This window comes from Penicillium macrosclerotiorum (genome assembly GCF_028827735.1).
Source record: "Penicillium macrosclerotiorum strain IBT 26536 chromosome Unknown utg000006l_segment0_segment0, whole genome shotgun sequence".
Classification (NCBI taxonomy): Eukaryota; Fungi; Ascomycota; class Eurotiomycetes; order Eurotiales; family Aspergillaceae; genus Penicillium; species Penicillium macrosclerotiorum.
In genome coordinates, this window is record NW_026643085.1 from 3,904,296 (window position 1) to 3,926,263 (window position 21,968).

The window sequence follows — 21,968 nt, forward strand, 5'->3', positions numbered from 1 at the left end:
AACGGAGTTGTAGGGGTGACCGATTCCCTGAGGTCTACGTGTTTCATTGACCTTCATTCTAAGACTTCTAGTTTCCGAGTCAGTGTCGACTTCACTTGCCACGGCCTTGACCTCACTGACCTCGACCCGCCGTGGAAGGCCGTGACTGCCTGCGTGGGGTGGTTGCCTCATCGCGACGACGTCGTTGGTCCAAAGAATTTCCCCGTTTCTGGTTTCTGCCTCACATGGACCCGTTTCGTCCATGCCCTCACCTCACTTTGGTTCTTTTGTCGGGACTGCGATCCCACATCGCAAATGAACCTCACAACCTTCGCCGTTGCGACTGAACACCGACTTTGGAGACAACGTATAGGCAGGCATCACCGCCACCATGGACCAGCCACGCAAAAGTCGGCTCTGGGACCCTTCGACGTGGAAACTTCGCCTTAAACATCGAAGTCAGCGTTCGAAGAAGAGCAACAGCAGCACAACAGATGAATTCTATTCCATCAACTCTTCTAGTCCTCCTCGCTGCTCTGACGTGGTGGAGATCCAAGACCAAAAAGACACCTTCTATCGATATTCCTCGTCCGTCTACTCAGACCACGACGAGGTTCGCTCTCTGCTCCTCCGACCAAAGGACGACCATACAGAGGACTTCAACGAGTACTTCATGGTCAGCTCACAGTCTTCACTTTCAACCTTGCTCTCACAGACCTCTCCCTGCTCGAACCCTCCATCCCAACAGACTGACGCTTCACAGATGGCGCCTAACCGTCGACACTCTCGTCCGTACACAGTCAGCAGCGGGGAATGGGTTCTGGTCCCGTCTTCCGAAACCCCCTCTTTGTCCTCTGCCTCCCGAGTGCTGTCGTTGGATGACTTAACCGATGTACAGCGTGCCTACCACTTCAGCGCCGTCCTGAAGATCTTCGCCAAAGTCTATGCGGTGGCCAAGATTCTTCATGTAGCCTTTCTGGCCTATGGCGTCGAGGTTTGTCCCTTCTGGAAACTGGTCTCCAGTTGTACCTGTTTGGAAGTCTCGCGTACTAACCTCGTGCCAACCAGCTGGACACTGCTGAGACCGGACTGATGTACTGGATCGAGCGCTCTGAGATGGAGATCAGGACCGACTCACTCGCCGTTTTGATTGAAAATGTGGAGAATCTTTACTACGCTCTCTATTCCCGTGTGATTATTGAAATGGCCGGGATCGAACTGTGTGCTCTGTTCAAAATCGACAGCCGGCCGGTGACGACTCGCAAGCAGTTTTACCTCCCCGATCCGAATCATTTGTATCGAATCTTCCTTGCTTGCAAAGATCTTCTCGATGCCCCCTCCGTTTGCGAGTGCCTGCAGGAGACTGTGGTCAGCCAATGGGAAGAAGGTTACCTGCGCCGCCTCGCCATAAAGCAGGCTGAGAGTGGATTCAATCCGGATGACCTTTTGGGCTATCGGCGCTATGCGTTGAGTATAATTTCCGATCGCACCTGTGCCTACGTCAAGAAATGGAACAACCTCATTCCATTTTTCGACACCATCCCGGCCGAGGTCCTGACCGTGCTCTCGGAGAAGTACTTCACCATCATGCCTCGGGTGGTAATGGAGGACGATGTGCCCGCCGCCGAACTGCCTTTCATTGATCTCAAAGCGACGAACTTCGCTCAGTGGGAGAAGGATCTGATTCAGGACCACCGCATCGCGACCCTGGCCAAGCTTAATGGCACCAAGGTCGGCGAGGAACGCCGGGACGAGCCCAAGATCCAACTGCTGACCATGGTCAAGTATCACAAGTGCATCTGCATCGCGTCCTGTTTCTGTGCTCTAGCATGCACCTACGATGTGGAGCGGCCATGTCCCTGCTCGGAACGGCATCTGCGCCTCATGCTGGCCCGACGCTCCAGAGGCCCGGGTCGTTTCGACTTCACGACTCGTGCGAATACCGTCGCCCGCGCATGCTGGCAGGGTCTCGCGAGCCTGAAACGTAGCCTGCCTGACGAGGTCGTGCTGGTGGAGCTCAACGAGACCTTCGATATCTTTGAGTTGGAGATCCAAAAGGAGCGATGGGGGTGAGAGGTGTACTATGATGGAGCTGCTGCGTAGGAAACTGTCATGTCTTTTTTTATTCGTTCGAACAACCCAGTGCATGGACTGGAGTCAATAGGGGCGTTTTGAGCCTGGGATTACCGGGAGATGGAGGAATCATCGATTGCGCTATCGAGCGAAGCATCCACTAATTTTAATTTCACTTCTCTATTTCATCTTTATCTATGGTGGCCGATTGTCGGTCATCATCTGTGGCCATTCTCCTGGCAACAGACATAAGCTGTTACTTTTTTGTTTTCCATTTTTTCTTTTTTTAGAAATGGAGACGTGTCGCGAGGATGATCTACTGGATGATCTACGGCCGAGCTGGTCCCCCAGTTCTTGCTCTGCCAATGCCCATACACCCGGTGAGTGGGACTAGGCGGTTTTAGTTCATCCTCGTCTGTTTCTAGTGTTGTTCTAGATCGACCTGGCACTCCGATCTATTGAATAGGTCGACCTGTTTGGTGGGCGAATGGGGCTGAATGGTATATCGAATCGACCGTACCAGACCATTCCTGGCATTCCTGGGCGGTCCCATCGTGCATAGTCCACATGCTAGTATGAATGGGTATCTTGACTATTCCTGCTATTGTTTCGATGCACAGGAACGTCTCCTGGGCGGATGCGCGTCGAGCATGGAATGTTTGGTGGAGAGCCCGTGACTCCGCTCAACCTCGGCGCAGTTGACGGTTCCCGCCGTCGACAAACTTGTCTGGACCTTTGCTGGCCTCGTCGATCTGAAGGCCAAAAGCACAGTACGAGCCAGATCGATCGTCTTCCAATACTCCTCTCCGCGATTCCGCATCTGCAATCGCCGGGTGCTGAGAAGTGCGGTGTACAGCTGGGTCGAACGGAGACGGCCGTCTTCATATGACACGCCGTACTCCGTACAGCAGAGCACAGCGCACAGCCGTCGGCGCTGCAGGCCAGTGAAACTTCGCGATGCCTCGCGCGGCCCCGGTGAGCGACCCTGTACTTTTTTAATCTCGTTCTTTTCCCCTTGACTCATTTCTCTCCTCTCTCGAAGGCCATGACGGCATAACAACCTCTTGCCCTCAGAGACAAGCATCATCGACCTGGTCCTGGATGCCCGGAGAGGCGCCCAGTCAGGGATGATAACCACGATAGGGGTTCCACTCTCGCTCGCTTCATCATTATCGTCACGACGGATCGCAGGAGCCGTAGCGGCAGCGGCAGCTTTAAGAAGCATCGCTACGACCACCCAGGCCCAGGGTCGGCCCCGACTGGCCCGACTGGCCCGCTGGCGACCGACCAGCTCGGCTGAACGGCGATTCCACTCGGCAGTGTGGCCCTCGTATGGGATCACCACGCCCGTTCCCGATCGCCAGCTGCTCGGCCTCACGCGATCGCCTTTTCGATTTGAGACCGGCTACGCTTTATGTGCCAAACGACCTCCACGCCCGTTCCCTCCTCCCTTTCTCTCCCCACCCTCCTCGTCCTTTTCCGATCCATTGACTACCCATTCATCGAGTCAGGATAAGAGATTATCCGTCCAGGGCGAACTGGTTCGTGGCTTGAATAACGGCGACGACGCCATCATCGCCGCAGAGAACTTTATCGGCGTCGACGATGGGGTCGGCGCCTGGGCGACCCGGCCTCATGGCCATGCCGCGTAAGTGGATCCCACATCGTCTCTCTGAGTCTTTCTCTGGGTGACGCTGCCTCCTGGTGGAACCCAAGCTGACGTTTTCGTTCAATCACGATGCAGGCTGTGGTCCCGGCTCCTGCTACACTTCTGGGCCCTCGAGATCGAGCGCCGAGTCACCGTGAACGCGACCTGCCTCGACCCGGTCGAATATCTCCAGTCCGCATACGAAGAAACCATTCGCGCCACCACCTCCCCGACTCAGTGGCTCGGTACGACGACGTCAGCCACCGCCTTGCTACACTGGACACGCGAGCCGGATGGCTCCCAGAAGCCCCTGCTATATGTCACCAACCTAGGGGACTGCAAGATCCTAGTCATTCGCCCCAAGGAAGGCAAGGTTCTCTTCCGCACAGCAGAACAATGGCACTGGTTTGACTGCCCCATGCAACTGGGCACCAACAGCGTCGACACCCCCCGCAAGAATGCGGTGCTCTCCAAGATCGCCCTGGAGGAAGATGACATCGTGCTAGCGGTGTCGGACGGCGTCATGGATAATCTGTGGGAACACGAAGTATTGAAAGTCATCCTGGACAGCCTGCAGAAATGGGACCAGGGGCAAGCGGAAGGCGTGTCCCCGCCGCCAGATCTCTCCAATGAGCGGATGGTCTATGCGGCTAGAGAGCTCCTCAACGCCGCTCTCAACATTGCGCAGGATCCATTTGCAGAGAGCCCCTACATGGAGAAAGCAGTTGATGAAGGCCTTGCCATTGAAGGAGGTAAGTCGGCCATCTCGAAAATGATCGTCTGTCGAACTAAGTTTTCTAATTCGCGAATAGGCAAAATGGACGATATATCCGTTGTGGTTGCATCATGCAAGAAACGTGTTGGGTGACTCGCGCCAGCTGCATGATCGTGCGATTATCACTCAGAACGGGGCTTGATGGATTACGAGCAAGATATTATCATCAAATGGTCCACAGTCATTCCCATTTCGGAGTATATCGCTTCAGATACATTCCTCAAAAGACTCACATGCATGCTCTGGGGATGTCCAATGCCAATGCAAAAAGCAAGGTCCGGAAAACAGCAAGCATGATAAATACCAAGGACGTGCAAGAACGGCAAACTTGCTTTGCCACCTCCGCCAAGAACAGTAATTGTTCATCTTGCCTGCAACATGGACAACCGCCGTGCCACGTCCTGGATTTCATTTCATGAAATTTACACTCAACCATTAGACTGGTTCGGGGCATTGCGACATCGATTGCGGACATTGTACTTCTTGCCGTCGAGGTCAATGAACATGCCTCGGTCTTGTTCATGATCTTCTTGAATGCAGTATTCGGTTTTCTCTAGACAGCACACACAGAGTCGGGCCTTTTCACAGTGGGAACATCGTGGGTGTCGCGAATGAAACGCGGGAGTTTCATTACCACTTTCCATGACCTTGTCTCGCCCATCTGTTCATCCGTCTTAGGATGTTTATGCCTGACATGACAATCATCCGCTACTTTCGTGTCGGCCACTGTGACTGGGGGTTGAAGCTGAAACTGGGGCAAACTGCCGCTGGGAGAGCTGCTGCTTCCGTCTTTCTTTGGATTTTCTATGGCTCTGAGCGCCAAGTGTGAGCTCTATGCTGCATTCACTCGCTATTATTGCGCAACTCACTTCGTTTCCATCTTGGCGACAGCGGATACACCACATACAGGTCCGGTTTGGGTTGCCCTGATAGACCAAGTCATCAACCGGGTACTGCTTGGAACATCGAACGCATATCTGGACCTGCTCGCTTGGGCGGAGGATTGCGATAAAGACGAGGTTGCGGGAAACATTGTTGATAGATACCCTTTTGTATTCCTTTTGTTAGGTAGATTTACTTTATTCAATGATATGCTGGTACACTCAGCTGCTATGGATATTTGTTCTGGTGTGTGACTTGGTTGTTAGGGAAGCAGAGTAAGGTCATAGATTTATCCATGCAAGACTTGCAATCTCTGCAAGACGGGAATTATATGTTCTTGGAGAGTTTTATCATACGATGTTCAAACTGACATGACACAGAATAAAGAAAGAGGTCGGTTTTGGATTCTAGATTTCAATTTGTTCTATCAAACTGGTAGTATCACGTTCATACTTCAGCATTAACCCCTGGGAGCTGATCAAGGCCAATTTCTGATTGGTCGTGGAGGGGTTTCAGTTGGATCTATACCGAATGAGAGGCCACATCTGGCCCTATAGCCCCACATCAGCTTTTGATAGCCTTGAAGGGACTTTTCCGTGGTCTTGTTTCCCAACCGTCATTTTGAATCTAAAGCGTCGGGTACAAGTGTCGAAGCGGCATCTATCGCAGAACTGTCTATTCCATGCATCTTAGTGCAGAATCTACAACGTCTCAAGAGACACTTTGTAAATTTTCATGGTAGTTTCAGTGTTAGGCCGAACAGGTACCGCTATTGCCTCCAAGGCCGTTCCTTGGATCCACGTACGCACAAATAAAATTTCTGCACGACGCGGCAACGGACTGCAGCCGATTGGCGCGCCACACCCGAGCAGAAAAAAATGAAGCTTCTGGAGCCGCACTAGAAAAAAAAGAAGTGGCCAGCGATGGCGCTAATTTGTCACAAGATCTCTTGACCGATGCTAGCCGAGTGGAGGACCTGAGAAGCAGCTAGCTTGAGCAGCTTCCTTCTAAGCAATACATGGGTTAAACACTCCGTACCGAGTATAAGCTCAACAACTAGAGCACTAGAGAAGATACAAGGACATTCGGGATGCCGAGAGTTAGATCCCGAGAATATTCGCTAAGCATTTTCTTGGTCAAACGGATTCGGGGAAAAAGTTAAAAAAAAATATTGGTTCTGTTCACCGAGACGGCAAGTGGAACCCGGAACTCGGCCTGCTTTTGGAAGGCGAAAGGCTCGAAAATCCTTCTTTCTGGCGTCGCGTAGCCCATCTTCTCCATCGTCCTCTGGTTATTTGTTTCACTTGGATCTTTGACACTTGTACTCTCCGTGTCCCCGCCAGCTTCTTTCCCGCCAGCCTTTTCTTGCGCAAGAAGCCGTCGACGACCCGATTGATCCTTCGATATATCGAAATCACATACTTGACGAGATCCAATGTTGTCGGGCAAGAAGGATGCCGATCAGATCTTCCCACAGTCGGGGGAAGATGGCATGGCCGTTGAAATGAACGATCGGGAGAAGCAGATCTATGAAGGTGGCATTGAGAAGTTCAATCGGCTGGGATGGAAGCGCCTGACTGTCGTTCTCATTGTTGAGGCTGTCGCTCTGGGAAGTCTCTCAATCCCGCAGACCTTCGCGAAGCTGGGTATGGTCGCTGGTGTCATTTGCTCTGTCGGTATCGGCCTGATTGCGGTCTATACCAGCTATATCATCGGTCAGGTCAAGGTGAAGTTCCCGCATATCTCCAACTATCCGGAGGCGGGCAGACTGATGTTCGGCCGTTGGGGTTATGAGCTGATTTTTATGATGTTGTGCTTGGAACTGCTCCTCTCTGCTGGATCCCACTGCCTGACGGGAACGATTGCTTTCGCCAACATCACTGGTAGCTCGATTTGTACCCTGGTCTTTGGCGTCGTCTCGGCTATTATCCTTTTCTTCTTTGCGGTCCCGCCCAGCTTCTCTGAGATGGCAATTCTCGGGTATATCGATTTTGCATCTATTATTATCGCTATCGGCATCACGATCATCGGAACTGGTGTGGAGGCCACGAACAGCACTGGACTTGCAGCAGTGAACTGGTCCGCCTGGCCGAAGGACGGACTTACTTTTTCGGAAGCCTTCATTGCGCTCTCCAACATCATCTTTGCCTACAGCTTTGCGCTCTGCCAGTTCTCATTCATGGATGAGATGCATACCCCTACTGACTTCCCCAAGTCAATCTGGGCCCTCGGCTTGACCGAGATTTTCATCTATACTTTGACCGGTGCGTTGGTCTATGCCTTCGTTGGCCAGGATGTGCAGAGCCCTGCTTTGCTCTCTGCCGGTAGCTTGCTTAGCCGGGTTGCATTTGGAATCGCCCTACCTGTGATCTTCATCAGTGGTTCTATCAACACAGTGGTGTTGGGACGATTGATCCACGGCCGAATCTTTAAGAACTCGACCATCCGTTTCGTGAACACCAAGATGGGATGGGTCACTTGGCTTGCCTTGATTGCCGCTCTTACCATCTTGGAGTTTGTTGTTGCGGAGGTCATTCCTTTCTTCGATGACCTGTTGTCGGTCATCTCTTCTCTTTTCGTCTCCGGCTTCACCTTCTATTTTCCGGCCATCATGTGGTTCATGTGGATTCGCAAGGGCAGTTGGTTCACGGCTAAGAACATTTGCATGAGCGTCATTAACGGCATAATTTTGGCAATTGGGTTGGTTGTGTTGGTCGCCGGAACATACTCGAGTATTGTTGATATCGTAAGTGCAAACAGTGACCCCGATTCCAATTTTCAACCCTTTATAATTATGCAAATACTTACTTTTGAACAGATTAACTCGTATGCTGATGGCACGGTCGGAGGCGTATTTTCATGCTCGTCTACCTAAGGCGATCCCACGCAGGCCATGGCTCCTGGATAAATACAATAGACATCTTGTTATATATAGAAGCATATAGATTTAATGTTCATTTTTACGACTATCGCATACATCGTTCTTTGTACTGATGAAAAGGGGTGCTACAGCATTCCTCATAATTCACTTGAGTCTTGTCTTCATATACATGATCAGTCTCATGAGACGGACATGGCCGCTCAAGATCAAGTATACCCAAGGTATCACAAAACCTCACAGAAACTTTCAATCAATCTCTTGTGTCGGTAAATGAGTTGAGTTGCACGATTTCATTTTTTAGCTGCAACGATTTTCTCCATGGGAGGTGGGTGGCAATATTGCCGGACATTTCAACCTCCGGAGGATTGACACAAACACTTTATGGCAACCTCGCTTAGCACCATCGAACCAGTCATATCGAAGATGACTGGAAAGCGGAGCCTGCTAAGTCTTGAATTGCCTCACTTCCCATAATGTAGCGGGGATGCATTCGTCCGTTACCCCAGTTTTATGGGGTCCCCAGGCCAAGCTTAAGTGGTGGCAGGAGAAGCAAAACTACGGGGAAGTCATGAAACAAACTCACTTCTCCCCTATATAAATCGCGTGGAATCACTCCTCCAGATGTCCAAGTCCCTCTGCATCCGGAGTCGAAAGCAATTCCTGAGCTCGACTCCAATTCCAATATCATGTCTTCACTCTTAAGCTTAACTGGGAGGGCGCTACGGATGGCGCAGGTCATTCTTGTTGTTGCCCCGGCCTTTATTATTTTCGGATACAACCAAGCTGGCGCTGGCCCTCTTGCAACTCTTCAGAGCTGGGTAAAGGTCTTTCCCCAGATCGATACTATCAATACCACGGGTACCGAGGAGGCTACGAACTCTACTCGTAAAGGTGCCGTTATCGCCTCCTTTCAAATCGGAGCTCTCATAGGAGCGCTATCTTGTACTTTTATATCCGAACACCTAGGCCGCCGCAAAACGATATTTATTGGTTCTATCCTTACTATCGCCGGTGAAGTCTTGCAAGTGTCAGCGTTCTCGATAATCCATTTCACTGTGGGTCGAATCATCTTGGGCATGGGTGTGGGCCAATTCAGTGTTGCGGTACCGGTTTGGCAATCGGAATGCTCGTCAGCCAAGAATCGTGGCCAACATGTCATTCTTGCTGGCATATTCATGTGCCTGGGATACGCATTGTGCAACTGGATTGACTTTGGATTCAGCAATCTCCCGAACAGCAATACAGGCCAGTGGCGGGGTCCGTTTGCCCTTTCACTATTTCCATCCTTGATTATTGCTTCTTCAGTCTTCTTTCTTCCAGAATCACCTCGATGGCTCGTGCGTGTTAATCGGGTCGATGAAGCGACCACCAGCTTGGCAGCATATAAGGGAAAAATCCCGGATGACGATGCAATTAGATCGGAGATTGCTGGTATTGAGTTGTCACTCGAAGTCACCGCTCAATCAAAAGGTGCACTTCGACAGATGTTCTCTAAGCATGATGAGGAGCGCTCACTATATCGCTTTTGTCTTTGCCTCGTTTTGCAATTTTTCCAACAGATGTGTGGAGGAAATCTCATATCTGTATACGCATCAACGATTTTTGAACAAAATTTGAACATGAGTGCCAGCCTTTCCAAAATTCTAGCCTCTTGTGCCCTGACCTGGAAGTTTCTGTGTTGTTTCATCGCCTTTTTCGCGATTGATCGTCTGGGCCGACGTGCGGTTTTCATGGTCAGTGGGACTGGCATGGCGATTTGCATGGCAGCAATGGCCGTGACAACCAGCTTTGGCTCGGATAACAAAAGCGCTTCCGTTGCCTCAGCGGTCTTCATCTTTCTTTTCAACCTGTTCTACCCAATTGGTTTCCTGGGTGGCAATTTTCTCTACTGTACAGAGGTGGCACCCGTCCGTCTGCGTATCGCTATGTCTTCAATTTCTACCGCCAACCACTGGCTGTGGAACTTCGTTGTCGTCATGGTAACCCCCGTGGCTTTGGACACCATCGGATACCGATATTATATCATGTACGCGATCCTATCAGCCTGTATTCCTGTTCTTGTTTACTTCTTTTACCCGGAAACAATGAACCGGAACCTGGAGCTGCTCAACCATGTCTTTCGTGATGCATCCTCGCCGTGGGAGATTGTCTCTATGGCGCGGTCTTTGCCTCAGGGTGAGATAGCCAAGATCGATTTGATGGCCCACGACAAGGAAAAGGCAGATGTATGTTCGGTTGAAATGAAAGAGAATGTATAATACGTATAGCTGCTGTTCAACGAGCTAGGTGGTAAATCAAATCGAACCTGAATTGAATACAATTTACAGAGTACTCAGCTTTTTTCTACGTGTTGGGGTTTTTAATATATATAATACGACAAAAAGTCTTTAAAGAAAGAAAGTTGGGCAGGAAAAGTGTGGTGTCGGGTTGATGTTGGTTCAATTATCGTCCAACCGAAAACAGGATTAATGTACCCGAACAGGGACAATTGCAAAACAACAAATTAGGTGGGTCCTTCGACTTGGTCCTATCTATTTTCGGAGATGAGATTTCAAGGCATACTTCTTCGCGGTGTTGGTATGCTTCCAACAGTGAGTTTTGGACCCATAAAGCGCGCTGTTGGCGTTACAATAATCAACACAGCCTACACTCATGTTATTATCGAAACACTGCCTCACTATCTGTATATTATCTACGAAACACTCAACTAGCCCGGCCCACTCGCGAAAATAGTAGGATCATGGGGTTTCCACGATCTTATATTTTTCTTTTGCTTCTTACTGTTCGGAACTAGGAAGTGATCAAAACTATGTGATTGAACCATCGACATTTGCTGTTGAACAATAATTATCGTCAAATGCAGTCTTCTGTGCCTGCCATAGATTGCGACCTGAACTCCGTAGTTTTTTTTTATACAAATGCCGAGTCCTGCATAGTTTCTCGTTACACGGTCGGCGAGATCGGATACTTGGTAGGGCTCGGGCGACACGCCAGCCACCTCGGAATGCCGATACGGAGGAAGAGAGGGCCGGGAGTAGATTTCTTCCGCAAATCACAGCCCAGGCATAGGTCAACAGCGCCGCGACATGTTTCCTCCCGTTATTCGACCCGTGGGGCTTGTATCAATTAAGTAACACTTATCAAACGCCGGAGACCTGGGCCAATGGCATGACGTTGCCCGTGGTGCTTCGTTTCCTCCGTTTATCGGTACTTTTACCCCGGAGTTGAACGAGCCCCAGCTAAGGAGGGACTGTAGCCGCCTAGGGGGGCCTAGGCGTGACGCCCATAGGCCGGACGTGTCCATCTCCGCTTCGGTCGGGACATGAGGGCGGGAATTTCGGCGGGAAGGGATACGCTCATTGGCTCCAGCGGACCCAGAGTCGCCGGATATCCGATGGCAGTACCGCCGAGGGTACGTCGGTTGATGGTGGTGGTGTTGGCATAGTTCTACATCTCATGGCGTTTGCGTCGAATAGAATCGCCGGACATGTTGGAAGCCGATATCACATCCGTGTTGCCGCGGGAGATTCCGGGTTATTTGAGACCTATATCGAAACACGGCAGTGCTGTTGGATGGATTGAATTATACTTATAGATCTTGCCTCCTATGGTTTTCCGAGGAAACCTTAGTTAGAATTAATTTGCAATAAAACGTCCTTGAAGCATACTTTGAACTGTCAAATTCCTAGACCATTACCCCCCCACGTATACTATGGCTCCCTCCATCAACGACGTCCCTGTTGGCCCGACTATCTCGACTTCGGCACCCAAAGTCGGCATCAACGGCTTCGGCCGTATCGGTAAGTGAATATCTTGACGCGCCGAAGGGTATTGTCTAAAGCAGATGTCCATCAGGTCGCAATGTTCTTCGCGCAGCCCTAGTTCGTTCTGATCTCGAAATCGTCGCCATCAACCACACCTGTGTCACCGTCGAGGATCTCGTTTACCTGATTCGATATGATTCTTCCATGGGAGATCTGGACGAGCGAACCGATATCCAAATTATTTCTGACAACCTGATCACCGTCGATGGCAGACGCATTGCACTCACCTCTGAACGTGATCTGAAGAAGCTCAGCTGGGCTACTCTTGGTGTGGATTATGTCCTCGAATGTACCGGCAAATTCACCAAGCGGGATCTTGCAATGGATCATATCACATATGGCCAGGCGAAGCGAGTACTTATTTCTGCTCCTAGCTCAGACTCGCCGACTTTCGTGTACGGCGTGAACTCGGACTCCTATACACCTAGTGAAGATTGCCGTGTTGTATCCAACGCTAGCTGCACCACAAATTGCGTCACTCCTGTCTTGAAGGTTCTCCATGAGACCTTCGGTATCACACAGGGCTTCCTGACTACGATCCATGCTGCTACTCGCTCTCAACAAGTATTGGATGGGTACAGCAAGAAGAACCGTCGACTTGGTAAGAAAGAAAAAGCGCCGAGTGACCAAACGTCTTCGTATCTAACAACACGCTATTGCAAATAGGACGTGGTGTTTTCAATAACATCATCCCCACCACCACCGGAGCAGCTAAAGCTGTTGCTGCTGTTCTACCTGAGCTGAAAGGAAAGGTTACCGGAGTCTCTATTCGTGTGCCAACGTAAGACTTACAAACAATAACATATTCGAAATATATGTTAACTCAGTACAGGCCAAACGTTTCGATGATCGATCTGACCATCAGCACTGAAAAGCCTACCTCTCTTGCAGAGATCCTGTCTGCATTCAGAGTGGCTGCCAAATCCAGCATGGCGGGCGTCCTTAAAGTGACTGACGAGGAGCTCGTCAGCCAGGATTACAACGGAAGCCCATACAGCGCCATCATTGATGCCCCTGCCTGCTCGGAGCTCAACCCTCAGGTACTTGCACTCCTCACGTATCATATCAAACTGTTCGATATTAACTTAGACAATAGTTCTTCAAAATCATGGCCTGGTATGATAATGAATGGGGATACTCCAACCGACTTCTGGATTTGACGACTTTGGTGCACACCCAGGAGGCTGTCTAATAATTCTTTTGCATGGGATTGGAGTTCATGGGGTTTGAAGCATATTTATGACCTTAGACATATATACAATAAAATTTAAATTTTTACCTTACACCGGCATCCGGTTCTAGAACTATACTTGCACATTAGTGCAACCTACATTGACCATTGAACAAAAATGGAATGGATAACAAGTAATCTATTTTTTTCGTACATCAGGGCATGAATCCACGGGTATCTGTATTTTCGGAGGCTCTAATCCTCATCCATCGACTCCCATCCATCAGGGCCATCGGCCGGAGCACCCTCTCCACCCTCTTCAGCACCATCATCATCCGATTCGTCGTGGTCGGCATGCACGCCAACAGTCCGCTCGGGGACATCACCAGCCAAATCAGGCATGCGGGAGACGAAAGCACGACGAACGGCACCGTTAGTCGAAGCATCCCAGATCTGAACAACACCCTTGCTGCCAGCCACGGCCAGACGGAAGCTGACCTCAGCATCTGGAGCAAAGCTGGTCGAAAAGACCTTTCCAACGTCCAACTTCCTTGAGACGACCATGCTAGGCTTGTCATTCTCGACATTCCAGAGCTTAACCTCCTTGTCCGTTGAGCCGGTGACCAAGAACCCAGGAATAAGAGGGTTAATATCGAAAGACGAGACGGAAGAGTCGTGTGCCTGGAGCGACCAGACGGGCTTGGATTGCGCCGGGGTAGCGGGGGCATTACGGACGTCGTAGCGGTAAACCATACCGCCGTCAGTGGTGACGTAGAAGTAGTTGGGGTCATGCGGGTCCCAGCGGACGTTCTCAACATCGGTGTCGACGCCCCAACGGGCAGTAGAGTCGGGTGCACGCATGTCTGCGGCCACTATAGTACGGTCGTAACTGCCACTCAGAAGAATAGTCGACTCCTTCGGGTGCCAGTCAAGCGAGCAGACCTTGTCGGTGTGGTGAGAGTAGGACTTGGCGCAGCTTGTCGTGTTGAGGTCCCAGAGCTTCACGGTGCGATCAGCGGAGGCGGAGGCCAGCAGATTCCGGTGCTGGCGGTTGGCTGCCAGCGCCAAAATAGAGTCAATGTGATATTCATCATTCGCCTTGGCCTTCTTCTTCTTGGACTTTTTCTTGGCCTGCGCCGCATCGCCAGCTTCGTGACCACCCTGTCCGAGGATAGCGTTGGGGTACATAGAATCCACAACATCCAGATCCCAGATCTCGATGTCAGGCTCCATGGTTCCAATAGCCACGAAGTTTCCTTGAGTGCGACCTTCGGTGTTCTTGCCAACTGGAATATCGAGCCATTCCAGGCAGAGAGGGATGCCGGGCAGCATAATGTCGTGATGAACATAGAGGTTGTCGGCTTGATCCTCGTAGACGTAGACCTCCAGGTGGGCGACCTCATCTTCGACTTTTCCGGCTAAGAGAAGGTTATCGGTGGGCATGATCTGCAGCTCCTCACGTTCCTCGTCCTCTTGGTCCTCGGGGATCACGAGATATGGATCCTCCTCGTTGGGCTGGTGGTAGGCCAAGGACTGCACATTGCCAAACATGGTGACTTTCTCACCGTCTTCATCAACCTCGTCACTATCATAGTGGTCCATGTCAAGCTCCTTTAGGATATCATCATCACTAGAGAAATGATTGTTTAGCAGGTGTTGCAGTCTAGGCGCCATCTTCACCTTGCGAAATACACTTACCCAGCAGACTTCGACTCCGTACCCTCTTTGGATGTAGTCTTTTCGACCTTCTCCTCTTTATGATCCTCATCCATGGCAGTGTCATCCTCATCCTCGTCCATCTTGCCTTCCTTGGCAGCATTCAGATCTTCCTGGGCCTCCTCAAGCTGCATGCGGGCCATCTTGGATATCCGATCCATTTCTTTTTCGTCGATCTCATATTTGATAGGGAACTGGGCAGCGACACCGCGCCGCACCCAGGCCGTGGTCGTGATCATCGAAGACATCGTGAATGACAATCAATGTCACTTTTTTTTATCGGTGATATTTTTTTTATCGGTGTGCTAAGAGGGGCGTTCCGCCCGGCAGAATGAGGAGTAATCGGCTCACCGCCCGGGGATTGCGGCGCGGCATTTGCAACTGCGGGCTTTGGTCAATTGATCCGACTACTCTCAAGGCATTGAACTCTCTGTTGACATCCATAAATCCTCGCTACCGTCAAAGATGCATTCTCACCTACATACTCCCTATAACATCAGTATGTACAGCCTTTTGAGCTTCAATCCAGTCTCCTATATAGAGGGTGCCTTTAATGTGACCACTGCTAATCAAAGTCCTGCAGACTGCGAGGAGGTTATGACTGCCCTCGACGAATGCCATGCCCGTGGATTTATCTACAAAGCTCTTGGAAACTGCAACGATATCAAGCGTGATGTGAACAAATGTCTTTCCGCTGAACGATTCGACCGGGCGAAACGGAACCGAGACGAGGCTCGCAGCAATCGACGTCGCATTGAAGAGATCTGGGCGAAAGAAAGAGGGGCTGATCAGGTGCCCTCCAATACCAGTGCTGAGAACTCCAATTCTTCAAAGCAGTGATTTTGTGTTGCGCTACATAATGTCGTTTTTACACTTGGGCACCGGAGCTGGCGTATCACAATTTGATGGATTATGGGATTTTTTTTCAATTTGCATCAGAGACCTTGTCTCGTCCTCTCTTCTCATCATCTGTATATTATTGTTTTTGTACAATATTTGAAGCATTTGAAATGCATGTATCACGGGCGCGATGAAATTCTTACTTTCAACATTCAAGTCCTTGAAGAGTTCCAAATTATATACATAAAGAGGTTTCTGGAAATTCGACACAATAAAAGTCATATTGCAGATATATTGATTGTACTTTTAATAAAAATAGCCAGCCTGAACGCCATACCATGGATAGAGGAAATAAAACATAAATGCGACAGCTGATTCCGGGCTTCAACAAGCTTCTTTAAGCATCTACTTCCATTGCCTGTCCAGCCTCAGTTGCGAGCCCGGTATCCTCATTCCCCTCCCGAGGGCCACCCTTATGGTGACGGCGTCTTCGTTTGGGTTTGCTAGAACTGTCATTTCCATCAGGCGTTTCGGAAACATCGGCTGTAGCACTGTCGGCCGCGATCGCCTGAGGCTTCTTCTCTTTCCTGGGAGCGGCAGCAGTGCCATCTGTCCGTTTCTTAGTCTTCTTCACACTGAGCGGGTTTGGACCCTTCGCCTTCTTCAAGCCACGGATCTTCTTCAGCTCTCCCTCTGGCTTTGCATCCGTCTGCCGCTCCTCTGGTAAGCCGACACGGAACTTGTCTCTCTCGACACCGTCACGAACTGTCTCCGACGGGTTGCTCATAGGTTCCAGAACCATGACCGATCGCTTTACATAGATAATTGGCACACCGGGGATAGAGCGAGCACGAACGCGGAGTTGACGGGCGCGGCGGAGAGCTTGCTCTTCTTCGCGGTCCTCGTCACGCTTGCGCTTGCGTTGCTGTGAATCGGTATTGTCGTCTTTCTTCTTGACGATCGGGTCTGCTGTCGCAAGAATGTAATGCTCCTTATTCTTCTTCACTTCTGTGCTGGGTGAAAGCAAAGACAGGAGACATTCCACCTCGTCGATGGGTGTAGATTCCTTGTTGTGTGAACAGTGACGGAGAGGAAGTATAGTTGGCGGGGGAAGACAGTAGGGACGATAAGGCTGGTTGGTCCTGGGGTTGATTGGCTGGTTTGCCATGAGAGCAGCGAGTGAGCATTTGGTCAGCACTAAAGGAATTTGGTCAGTTCAAGGCCTTTACAAGCAGCTGCTACAGCTGCGACGGCATATCCATGCATCGACAAAGACTGCGCTTACATGGCTTGGTTTTGCCTTGAACAGTCCGCTCAAGGGCGGGAATCAAGTCCATCTTGAAAGAGTCGACAGCACGAAGGAAATTGGAGTCAACTGTTCAAGCAATTAGTATACGGGTCCGAATGTCACGTTATAGCCTCAGCAATCATACCCAATACTTGGTACGCTTCACGGAAACCGAAAGCAAGCTCATATTGATGCATGAGCTTGCGATACTTCTTGGAACGTTTGGCCCTCATTGTGGGAAGTCGGGGCTAATGATTGGGGTATTGAAGTTGTTGGATCGTAGAGGTTGCGGCGATGCCATCGACAACGAAACTTTTTTTCATTTTGCCGGGCGGATGAAGAGGCGGTGAACACCGACGAGAGTCGGGAGGAGGCGGTGGGTCAAGTAAAACATCCATAACATCTACCGAACAGCTACCACCATTAACGGCCAAGACAAGAGATAGAGAAAATCAAAATTTTGTTAGAAATGTTTTACAGTAAAATGCCATGTTTAGAAGTTTCAGACTGCCGCTGGGCCATGATATGGTCCTTTACATGCTGATCTGATAAGTACCAAGACCACCTTACATGTGTGGGGCAGTGGTTAAAGCATTGTCACAACAGAGCTAATTACTATACTATAAAATGCCGATCAACTTGAGAAAAAAGGAAAAGGAAAAGAAAAATAAAAAAAAAATCAATGGTTTCTTCAGACAATTTGTGATATTCTACATCAGTTTCCAATTGTCAACGGTCTGGTAAGTGGTCTAAGAAGGGGGTTGGAAAGGGTTTTTCTGTGTCAAACATGATCTCGTCATTAACGTGAGATCAAATATATAGGTTCGCGAGGTCCAACGACTATTTCATGGACCTTGATTCGACTTTTTTGTCCAATAAATTAGATCTAATAAATATTTAGGCAAAGTCTATATTGATCGATTTGCCAACGCTCTCTTAAACAAGAAATAGAAAATCAAATAGAAGACTTTCGTCAAAATCGTAAGGAATGATCAAAGCTGATGAAAGAGGTCAGATTCGATGGGTTTCATATAATATTATAGCTCCTGCTAAGAACTTGAAGCTGCCTATGTCTGCCTTGACTACTACGGAAATGTAGATCTTTAAGGGATTCCCGCTCCAACGTTAATATTTGCACCATACACTGGCCGCGAATCTTCACTCAGTAACCACACAATTGTACGTGCAACATCCTCGGCTTCAATCACCTGTAATCCGTGATTTTTCCAAGCCTGTTGGAATTCTTCATCGGTTCTTGCATTGGGCACAAACTTCGCCAACATAGGAGTCATTGTTGCTCCTAGCATATATTAGAATAGGTCTGAACACGACAAGGGCGGTTCTGCCGCGTACCTGGAGAAACCGTGTTGATTCTAATTCCCATCGGGAACGTATCCTTAGCAACACTTGTTGTAAAGAAAGCGCAGGCTCCCTTGGATGTGCCATAGGCAAATACATCTGGAGTATGGCTCATGCTTGCTACACTCGCCACATTGACAATGCTTCGATCCTGCCTCGGCGTGAGGTTTTGCATTGCGCGCACTTCTGACTTCGTGGAGTAGAATACACCATCAAGGTTCACGCGCATGATTTGACTCCAAGCTTCTTCTGCCTCTCCCAAGATATTTGGCGCTTCTCTCACACCCGAAGCCTGCGGAATCCCCGCAATATTGGCAGCGCCATGAAGGTCTCCGAATGTGGAAACCACACCTTGAATCCATTTATCAACAGCGGAGTGGGACGTAACATCCAGTGAAGTACAGTGTACTTCAGTTGATGGATTGATCTTCTTGATAGTGTCTTTTAAATCGTTAAATCGATGAGTGGAGAGGTCCCCAATGCAAACAGCGCCGGCACCGCGATGCGCCAGGAGCCTCGCAGTGGCGGCGCCCATACCAGATGCGCCACCGGTGATGGCAAAAACTTTGGATGCAACCGATGCCATATTTTGAGAAACGTCTATATAGAAGTTTTTAATCGGTTTTGTTACAAAAAAAGAGTTGGACAAAGAAGCTAGGCCTTAAATAGAGTCGCTCCAAACCTGCAAGGTGGGTTTTCCCGGGCCTCCGTGATTCCAGAGAATTAGGCCTAGATTTCGGCCTAATCCAGTTTGGAAGATTTGCATATGAATGGAATATACTGATTACACTTGTATAAGTCTGTTCCACTCACTTATGCACAGCTGCGAGTCATGGCGATGCTGGAGAATCTGGATACATCATGCGGGGAAGAGAGCCGAACCAGGCCCCACACGGCCTGGGCGCCTTCGCTAAGACGACTTTGAGAAGCTCATAATTCAATGCTTTGACTATGGTCCTTGGTGGCATCAAAGATCAGTTTCTTAGACAGCTACTCGCAAATAAGATATATTACAGAAGGACAATCGCAAAATCGTCTCAAGATATACGTTATCCACCCCGTCCTGTCTCCTTAAATCCAACGAGGTCCAAGCATTGCATGAATTGAAGGTGAGGGGGTTTACCAGGATGAATGCAAATTGAGATAAGCCAAGTCTCCTTCCGACATGAACCCCTCTTTTACTAGTCTCGATCGAGTTTTTGCCATGGGGCAAACAGGAGAAGAAAAAGAACCCCCGGCTTCCGCTCCGATGGAAGATGCAGAAAGCAGACCATTTTATGTATTATCACATGATTAATACTTTGATTAGTGCATACCATTCAGTCTCTGGCTGATGTTGAAGACGAGATGTAGGGAGAATCATAAATACCCCGCGTTGTAAACGAGGCATTGATGAAGTTGTACGTTTTTGACAGTAGCAATAGCCCTGGACTGGTCTCCAAGATGACGGTCTTTCCAATCCCCACCCAGCTTTTTATCAACGGAGAGGTTGGTCCTGATCCGCTTTTTCTGTAAGACTTAACCTGATACTTGCAAAACATACAGTATACCGACTCGGCCTCGCCAGAGCGGTTTCCGATCTATAACCCGACGAATGATTCCTTGATTACCGACAAGCTCCAGTTCGCAGTAGAAGAGGACGTGAACAAGGCAGTGAAGAGTGCCCAAATTGCCTTCCGAAGTGCGGCATGGACCATCACAGCCAAAGAGCGCGGGCGTCTTCTTCATCAGATTGCGCAAGTGCTTCGCGAAAATAAGGATGAGCTCGCTTGGCTGGACCGCATCGCTATGGGGAAACCGGTGAAGGCGGGTCTTGGAGAAATCCAAATGGCGGCCGACTTGTTCGAGTGTACTGTTCACCACGATCTTTTACAGAGCTGAGAAATGAACTAAAACATGAACGCAGACTATGCCGGCTGGGCTGACAAGCATGCCGGAGAAAGCTTCCCCGCGGATGACGGGTTTCTCAAAATTGTGCAGCATGAGCCGCTGGGTGTTTGTGCAGGTATTCTTCCATGGAATGGGCCTATCGGCCTCATTGCGTTTAAGTGCGGCCCGGCACTCGCAACTGGTAACGTTATGATCCTGAAACCTAGCGAGAAGACTCCATTCTCCGCACTGCGTTTTGCATCACTTGTCTCCAGCATTCTTCCACCCGGAGTCCTTCAAGTTCTTACCGGTGCCGGGGCCACGGGTGACCTCCTAGCACGACATCCCCACATTCGAAAGATTAGTTTTACTGGCTCCGGTCCCACGGGGAAGAAGATCCAGCGCGCTGCGGCGGAAACCAATCTCAAGCGTGTTACTCTTGAGTTGGGTGGCAAGTCCCCAGCGGGGATTTTTGAGGACTGCAATCTCGAGAATGCCGTTCAGTGGGCCACGACTGCTATCACCCAGAACAGTGGGCAGGTTTGCATTGCTGCAAGCCGGCTATATGTCCAGGAGAGCATAGCAGAGAAATTCACGGAGGCTTTTGTGAAAAGCATGAAAGCCGCTGCCGAGCGTGTTGGCGACCCTGACAATGAGGAGACTGGACTCGGTCCATTGGCAGACAAGGCCCAGCTGGCCCGAGTGGAGTCATTCTTCGCTGACGGTGAGACTCAGATTCTTGTGGGTGGGAAACGACGTGGGGATACGGGATGTTTCTTTGAGCCGACGGTGCTCTATAACCCTGACTCCCAGGCCAATGTGTATAAGAATGAGATCTTCGGCCCCGTGACATGCCTGCGCACCTTCAAAACTGAGGAAGAGTTCTTGGAGATGGCCAATGATACTGAGTATGGGTTGATGGCCGCGGTCTTTACGAAGGACGTGTCGAGGGCGATGCGGATCAGTGCTTTGCTGGAGAGTGGCTCGGTGGGAATCAATTGTGTGTCAATGATCAATCAACAGGTACCGTTTGGGGGATATAAGCAATCGGGTATTGGGCGTGAGCTGGGAATTCATGGATTGGAATCGTATACCGAGACCAAGACGATTTATTTGAAGTATGGTGCATTGCTGCCCTTGTTGATGAATTCAGCTGACGTCGATCCAGTCTCAACTGTTAGATCTCGATGATTACTGATGGTATAGTCAATGTTGGGTTCTTGATGACCCATTTTTGTGCAGATCATTCCTCAGTCTCAAGGCTGAAGAAGGTTGAAGATTGAACAAGCGAATCGAGACGAGTGGTGATAGTTACAGATAGTTACAGGTAGCTCGAGTAATGGACTTATTCTCGCCTATAGTATACATGTCACATGGCGCTGATCGTGCCACCTTGGGCACGGATATAATTAATCTCAGGGGCTGATCGCTTCTCAAGCCTGCCGAGCGCCACAGAGGGGGGCCAGGGGGAAATGACCTAGAGGGTTGTGAGAACGAGCCGTATCGGGGAGTTGGAACTCTCCGAGCCGTGTGGATTCCCGGTACCCAGCCCGCCCTCTCTAGCTACGTAGTTGACTTATCATTGATAGCAGAGAAAGAGAACTAAAGTGAATTAACCAGCTGGACATTGCGCTCGGATCGCAGGTGTAACAACGACCAGCAG

General features: G+C 49.9%; 11 protein-coding genes across 11 annotated transcripts; 8 read left to right on the plus strand and 3 right to left on the minus strand.

The window, feature by feature from the left end:
- Window positions 1-370: 370 nt before the first annotated feature.
- Window positions 371-2,052, plus strand: N7462_006690 (uncharacterized protein; the record flags this gene model as incomplete). The annotated part of the gene is made up of 2 exons (XM_057078408.1): window positions 371-973; window positions 1,048-2,052. The coding sequence occupies 2 exons, from the start codon at window positions 371-373 to the stop codon at window positions 2,050-2,052; spliced, it is 1,608 nt and encodes a 535-aa protein (XP_056933988.1).
- Window positions 2,053-2,344: 292 nt separating this feature from the next.
- Window positions 2,345-2,941, plus strand: N7462_006691 (uncharacterized protein; the record flags this gene model as incomplete). The annotated part of the gene is made up of 2 exons (XM_057078409.1): window positions 2,345-2,432; window positions 2,673-2,941. The coding sequence occupies 2 exons, from the start codon at window positions 2,345-2,347 to the stop codon at window positions 2,939-2,941; spliced, it is 357 nt and encodes a 118-aa protein (XP_056933989.1).
- A 238-nt stretch (window positions 2,942-3,179) lies between these two features.
- N7462_006692 (PP2C family serine/threonine-protein phosphatase) lies at window positions 3,180-4,568 on the plus strand (the record flags this gene model as incomplete). The annotated part of the gene is made up of 2 exons (XM_057078410.1): window positions 3,180-3,700; window positions 3,797-4,568. The coding sequence occupies 2 exons, from the start codon at window positions 3,180-3,182 to the stop codon at window positions 4,566-4,568; spliced, it is 1,293 nt and encodes a 430-aa protein (XP_056933990.1).
- Window positions 4,569-6,792: 2,224 nt separating this feature from the next.
- N7462_006693 (uncharacterized protein) lies at window positions 6,793-8,232 on the plus strand (the record flags this gene model as incomplete). The annotated part of the gene is made up of 1 exon (XM_057078411.1): window positions 6,793-8,232. One exon carries the CDS (start codon window positions 6,793-6,795, stop codon window positions 8,230-8,232), a length of 1,440 nt encoding a protein of 479 aa, XP_056933991.1.
- A 692-nt stretch (window positions 8,233-8,924) lies between these two features.
- On the plus strand, window positions 8,925-10,496 carry N7462_006694 (sugar porter family MFS transporter; the record flags this gene model as incomplete). The annotated part of the gene is made up of 1 exon (XM_057078412.1): window positions 8,925-10,496. One exon carries the CDS (start codon window positions 8,925-8,927, stop codon window positions 10,494-10,496), a length of 1,572 nt encoding a protein of 523 aa, XP_056933992.1.
- Window positions 10,497-11,950: 1,454 nt separating this feature from the next.
- Window positions 11,951-13,254, plus strand: N7462_006695 (type I glyceraldehyde-3-phosphate dehydrogenase; the record flags this gene model as incomplete). The annotated part of the gene is made up of 5 exons (XM_057078413.1): window positions 11,951-12,038; window positions 12,094-12,663; window positions 12,729-12,843; window positions 12,895-13,102; window positions 13,159-13,254. The coding sequence occupies 5 exons, from the start codon at window positions 11,951-11,953 to the stop codon at window positions 13,252-13,254; spliced, it is 1,077 nt and encodes a 358-aa protein (XP_056933993.1).
- A 234-nt stretch (window positions 13,255-13,488) lies between these two features.
- On the minus strand, window positions 13,489-15,197 carry N7462_006696 (rRNA-processing protein PWP1; the record flags this gene model as incomplete). The annotated part of the gene is made up of 2 exons (XM_057078414.1): window positions 13,489-14,863; window positions 14,932-15,197. The coding sequence occupies 2 exons, from the start codon at window positions 15,195-15,197 to the stop codon at window positions 13,489-13,491; spliced, it is 1,641 nt and encodes a 546-aa protein (XP_056933994.1).
- Window positions 15,198-15,414: 217 nt separating this feature from the next.
- On the plus strand, window positions 15,415-15,789 carry N7462_006697 (COX assembly mitochondrial protein; the record flags this gene model as incomplete). The annotated part of the gene is made up of 2 exons (XM_057078415.1): window positions 15,415-15,448; window positions 15,533-15,789. 2 exons carry the CDS (start codon window positions 15,415-15,417, stop codon window positions 15,787-15,789), a joined length of 291 nt encoding a protein of 96 aa, XP_056933995.1.
- A 397-nt stretch (window positions 15,790-16,186) lies between these two features.
- On the minus strand, window positions 16,187-17,310 carry N7462_006698 (rRNA-binding ribosome biosynthesis protein UTP23; the record flags this gene model as incomplete). Its single annotated transcript, XM_057078416.1, has 3 exons — window positions 16,187-16,986; window positions 17,075-17,164; window positions 17,223-17,310. The coding sequence occupies 3 exons, from the start codon at window positions 17,308-17,310 to the stop codon at window positions 16,187-16,189; spliced, it is 978 nt and encodes a 325-aa protein (XP_056933996.1).
- An 870-nt stretch (window positions 17,311-18,180) lies between these two features.
- On the minus strand, window positions 18,181-19,022 carry N7462_006699 (SDR family NAD(P)-dependent oxidoreductase; the record flags this gene model as incomplete). Its single annotated transcript, XM_057078417.1, has 2 exons — window positions 18,181-18,377; window positions 18,431-19,022. The coding sequence occupies 2 exons, from the start codon at window positions 19,020-19,022 to the stop codon at window positions 18,181-18,183; spliced, it is 789 nt and encodes a 262-aa protein (XP_056933997.1).
- An 857-nt stretch (window positions 19,023-19,879) lies between these two features.
- N7462_006700 (aldehyde dehydrogenase family protein) lies at window positions 19,880-21,486 on the plus strand (the record flags this gene model as incomplete). Its single annotated transcript, XM_057078418.1, has 4 exons — window positions 19,880-19,924; window positions 19,982-20,285; window positions 20,343-21,423; window positions 21,474-21,486. 4 exons carry the CDS (start codon window positions 19,880-19,882, stop codon window positions 21,484-21,486), a joined length of 1,443 nt encoding a protein of 480 aa, XP_056933998.1.
- Window positions 21,487-21,968: the final 482 nt, after the last annotated feature.